The sequence below is a fragment of the Spodoptera frugiperda genome, chromosome 18, assembly GCF_023101765.2.
Source record: "Spodoptera frugiperda isolate SF20-4 chromosome 18, AGI-APGP_CSIRO_Sfru_2.0, whole genome shotgun sequence".
In the NCBI taxonomy this organism is placed as follows: Eukaryota; Metazoa; Arthropoda; class Insecta; order Lepidoptera; family Noctuidae; genus Spodoptera; species Spodoptera frugiperda.
In genome coordinates this window covers 6,591,091-6,596,850 of record NC_064229.1, presented here as the reverse complement: position 1 = coordinate 6,596,850, position 5,760 = coordinate 6,591,091, and the positions used below count along the sequence as shown (strand labels likewise).

Below are 5,760 nucleotides of genomic sequence, written 5' to 3'. Positions count from 1 at the left end.
GACTTAGCATAACTTTCCAGAACAGTTTGTGTAAAGTACTTTATTTATTTATATCAACATGGAAGCGTTGAGTAATTTACAATTTAATCTAGAGTCTACTATCAGTAAAGCAAGGTCTAATTTTAAGAAATCACCTAAGGAGCGACTAACCAGTTCTTATATAGAAACTAGACTAGAAAATTTAGAAGCTAACTGGTCAGCCTTTTTGAAACTCATAGGAAAATTGTGTCATCTGTTAAGTCTATTGATTACGAAAAATCTGAATATAACATAAAAAACACTTATGAGACTACGGAAGAATTATTTACTGAGTATAAAACAGAGTTGAAGGAAGCATTGAAAAAAATTGTTTGTTCGGATAGTTCAGCTAAAGTGCTTGAATCTTCTGCGAAAGGTTCTAAAGAGATATGTTCTGTGAAATTGCCTAAGATTGAATTGCCTATGTTTACTGGAAGTTATTCTGAATGGATTAGTTTTAGAGATTTATTTAAATCCTTAATACACGATAATAGTGCACTTGACGACGTTCAAAAATTGCATTATTTGAAATCACATTTGTCTGGAGAGGCTGAAGGTCTTTTACGGCACATCCCTATTACTAGTAGTAATTATGCAACCTGTTGGAGTAAATTAGAGAATCGCTATAATAATAAAAAATATTTAGCTAATTGTATAATTAAACGTTTTATGAGTCAAAAAAATATTGTAACAGAATCTTCTAGTGCTATTAAGGAATTATTAGATACTTCTAATGAATGTTTACATGCTTTGGGAAATTTAGGCATAATGGTTGAGCATTGGGATGTTATAGTTATTTACGTATTGGGTTTAAAACTAGATACTGAGTCACGTAAACAATGGGAAATGAAAATTAGTGATTGTTCAGACGAATTGCCTACAATGAATCAGTTCAAATCTTTCCTTGAACAAAGATTTCGGTCTTTGGAATTTTTAGATAACAAAGGTCAAGGTCGTCAGTTCAATCGTAATGTGCCAGTCAAGTCACTTCATGTATCGACTATATTGTGTATATTTTGTCAGGATAACCACAAGCTTGCTAGTTGTAAAAAGTTCGCCGGTCTCGATATTGATAAGCGTCGTAATTTTGTCCAAACAAACGGTTTATGTTATAATTGTCTAGGGGCAAATCACTCCGTATATGCATGCCGCCAGTCAACTAGATGTCATATATGTAAAAAGAAGCATCATAGTCTTCTTCATCTCAAAAATGTCTCCAAATCAGGTGGTGATAGTAACAAACCTGATCAAGTTGCAGAAAGCAGTGTGTCTGCTGTTGCCACTTCAAACCAGAGTAATTCCACTAATATTGTAAATTATTTTGCTAATAGTCATAGCCAAATATTATTGGCTACTGCGCTGATTGCAGCGGAATCAAAGAGCGGTACTGCTATAGTATTAAGATCTCTGTTAGACCAGGGATCTCAGGCTTCCTTTGTGACGGAGTCCGCAGTCCAGCTCTTAGGTCTTAAAAGAATACCAACTAAAGGTTCAATTTCAGGTATAGGTTGTGATCAAGACCAATCAACAATTTCATTAAATTCGATGGTTCTCATTAAGGTAAAATCACGCGTTGACCCTAGTTTTATTATCACGGTTAAGGCTTATGTTTTAAAGAAATTGACGACTATTTTACCGGAAAGGAAAGTTATGGCAAACGTTTTGACTACAATCTCGTCTTTGACTTTAGCAGATCCTTCGTTCGATATTCCGAACAAGATTGATTTGCTTTTAGGTGCTGAAGTTTATGGCCAGATTTTGTTAGAAGGTTTAATCAGAGGTTCACCTGGTCAACTCATCGCACAAAATACAAGACTAGGATGGATCTTGTCTGGTCAAGTAGGTGAAATCAATCAAAGCGAGACATGCCACAATACAGTCGTCACATTGCATTCTACTCTCACAGATGAGAATACACTCCTCAAACAATTCTGGGAACTAGAAGCTGAACCCAAAGGCGTTAGCGACAAGGTCTACTTGACCCCAGAAGAACAAAGGTGTGAAGAAATATTTAAGGGCACGACCAAACGAGATGAATCTGGTCGCTATATTGTGCATATGCCCTTCAGGTCAAGCGATCCTGCTTGTAAATATGGTGGATCAAAAGACATTGCTCTTAAACGCTTTTTAACCTTAGAAAAGCGATTTCTAAGGAATCCAGAGTTCAAGGCTCAGTATTCAGCTGTTATCAATGAATATATAGCTCTTAATCATATGGATATAGTACAAGATAGGGATAAAGAAGGTTGTGTGTACCTACCTCATCATGCCGTCATCCGTAATGAAAAAAGTACAACAAAGGTGCGCATCGTGTTTGATGCATCATGTGTAGGTAGCAACGGGGTATCTCTTAATCACGATTTAATGGTGGGTCCTCCTCTACAACCTGAACTTCGTCATATTATCATGCGGTGGCGTTGTGAACCTATCTGTCTGGTCGCGGACATCGTCAAGATGTACCGACAGATTAGGGTATGCAATGATCACACAGATTTTCAGCGCATATTGTGGCGTGAGAATCCAGATGACGAAATTCAGGTGTTACGTCATTTGCGAGTAACGTTCGGAACATCATCGGCGCCTTACCTGGCGGTAAGATCGTTGCAGCAGTTAGCTCAGGACGAAGGCGTTGAATTTCCTTTAGCAAAGAACCGCGTTCTTTCAGACTTCTACATGGATGACCTTATGACAGGCTGTCAAACCATAGAAGAAGGTGTAGAGATATACAAGCAGATATCGGAGCTACTTAAACGTGGAGGGTTTCAGCTCCAAAAGTGGGCTAGTAATAACAAAGAATTATATAGATTAATTGAAGACGGTCAACAAATACCACAAACACAAGGGAACATGGAACTAAAAACGGATGCAATTTCAAAAATATTAGGTTTAACGTGGGACAAAGACAATGACGAGTTCGTTTATACTATTCAGCTTAATGAGCTAGATTTGCCAGTTACGAAGCGTAAGGTTATTTCGGACATAGCGCGACTATTCGATCCCCTCGGATGGTTAGCACCGATAATCATCACTGCGAAGGTGTTCATTCAACGAATATGGATGACTGGGATCGAATGGGACGCAGAACTACCTGCACCATTGCTAAAAGAGTGGCTTGACTTTCGGAAGAACCTTTGTAACCTTGTTAAGTTTCGTCTGCCTCGTTGGATCAACTCTAGCAAAGAGAACAGGGTTCTAGAATTGCATGGCTTTTCAGACGCATCCAATGTAGCATATGCCGCGGTGGTATACGTTCGCATCATTGATAGAGAAGGACAAATTCATACAACCTTGGTGACTTCAAAAACCAGGGTTGCTCCTGTTAAGCAGGTATCAATCCCTCGTTTAGAGCTCTGTGGAGCTGTCTTACTAGCAAAACTTCTTCAAGAAGTCGCTTCAACTCTAGAAGTTCCCAAACAGCACTTATATGCGTGGACAGACTCCTCCGTCGTATTGGCGTGGTTAAGCAGCCACCCTAGTCGGTGGAAAACGTTCATCGCGAATCGTGTTTCCGAAATACTTACCATTATGGATAGAAGTCAGTGGTCACATGTGTTGTCGTCGGAAAATCCAGCAGATTGCGCATCTCGGGGAGTTAGCTCTTCTGAATGTAGCGACCTGCAACTCTGGAAAAGAGGTCCGGTATGGTTACAGAATGAAAAAATAGACTATAATAGAGAAAATATACAAGAAACTACGTTAGAAGAAAGAAAGATAAAAAGAAAATGTCATGCAACTGCAGTAGAATTTGATGACAGTCTATTAACTAGATTTTCTAAGTTCAGTAGGTTAATAAGAGTATTAGCTTATTGTAGAAGGTTTCTACGTATGAAAGAATCAGAACGTAATAAAATTAAAATAACTACTTGGCTAACTACAAAGGAATTAAATGAAGCTGTACTTACCTGTATCAAACTCTGTCAACTCCAGTCCTTTAGTGATGAAATAGAATCTGTGAAAAAGAACCGTAAATTAAATAAGGGAAGTAGACTTACCTCGTTATGTACTTTTCTTGACGATGACGGGATCTTAAGAGTTGGCGGCCGCTTGCACCGGGCTTCGATTGATGAGAATATGAAGCATCCCATTTTAATTCCTCACAAATCACACTTTACCAATCTTTTGATTGCAGAGGCTCACGAGAGAACTTTGCATGGCGGGCCGCAATTGATGTTGAATTACTTAAGATCCAAATACTGGATAATCAATGCAAAGACTCTCGTTAGGCAACATGTTCATAAGTGTGTAATCTGTATTCGACATTCCACACAAACACAAATGATGGGTCAGTTACCGAAGGCCAGGGTGTCTGTTCAGAAGCCTTTCCAATGCAGTGGTGTTGATTACGCAGGTCCAATCAGCATCCGAAGCTCTAAAGGTCGTGGTCATCACTCCACTAAGGGTTATATATGTTTATTTGTCTGCATGTCCACTCGAGCCATTCACATCGAGGTTGTCAGCGACATGACATCTCAGAGTTTTCTTGCGTCTTTCAAGCGTTTTGTAGCCAGACGTGGCCGAGTATTGGACCTGTGGAGTGATAACGGGACCACATTTGTTGGTAGTGCAAAAGAATTGCGACAACTATTCAATGCTGAAAGGTCTGTGGTAGCTTCCGAGATAGCGGATTTCCTTTCTATGAATGGTACGACATGGCATTTCATACCTCCCCATGCTCCAAACTTTGGAGGATTGTGGGAGGCGGGTGTCAAGTCCACGAAGCACCATTTAAAGAGAATTATAGGCACCAGCACATTGACATTTGAAGAAATGACAACTGTGCTGGCTCAAATTGAGGCCTGCCTAAACTCGAGGCCTATCTCTCAGCTTTCTAATAATCCAGAGGATTCGTGTCCATTGACGCCTGGGCATTTTCTCGTGGGTGAACCTCTGGTAACTGTACCTGATGTTAATTATGAAAATTCATCTGTTAGTAATCTGAAGCGGTGGCATCTTACCCAAAAAATGCTACAAAATTTCTGGCGTAGATGGTCACTAGAGTACTTAACTCAATTGCAGCACCGATATAAATGGACAGATTGTAAGCCTGAACCTGAGATTGGAGACGTAGTTCTGGTGAAGGAGGATGGTCTTCCACCCGCTAGATGGCTATACGGTATCATTACAAATAAACATCCAGGTTTGGACAATATTACTCGCGTGGTAACAATACGGTGTAAAAATAATGAGATTAAAAGACCTATATCTAAATTAATTATCTTACCTGTCAATACTTAGTTATTGTTTATCACTTTATTGATGAAATTTATATATTATTACATAAAGCATGAACTTGTATTGTAGATATAAGGCCCTAGATTTAGATTGTAATGGGTAGTCAAAAACGAATTAATTTAAGTTAATATTGTCATGTTTTGGTTGATGGACAGAGCCGTCCATGGTGGGCGGAATGTCTATTCTGTTTACATTACTCATTTATTTACTATGACAAAAGTCAATGTCAAGTCAAATGTTCTTAGTTTAGTACCTTTATTAAATAATAGATGACACTGTGCCGTGACGTCATATTGTACATCGCGGTGTTAAGATTCTCCGTCAATATATGACCTGAGCAGTGTTTTATGCAATAAATTGTCTTACTCTGGACACGATTGTTTTATTTCTCACGAGATATTTTTGGGACGTGAACAATGATTGAACAAATTACAAAAACATATTATCACATTACACTAATATTATTAATTGAAAGTTTGTTGGTTTGAATGTTTGTCCGCCAATCACGCT

The 5,760-nt window shown here is 38.7% G+C and overlaps 1 protein-coding gene across 1 annotated transcript; it reads left to right on the top strand.

The window, feature by feature from the left end:
• Positions 1-1,228: 1,228 nt before the first annotated feature.
• Positions 1,229-4,186, top strand: LOC126911668 (uncharacterized). The gene is made up of 3 exons (XM_050700062.1): positions 1,229-1,312; positions 1,636-3,345; positions 4,148-4,186. The coding sequence occupies exons 1-3, from the start codon at positions 1,229-1,231 to the stop codon at positions 4,184-4,186; spliced, it is 1,833 nt and encodes a 610-aa protein (XP_050556019.1).
• The last annotated feature ends 1,574 nt before the right edge of the window (positions 4,187-5,760 follow it).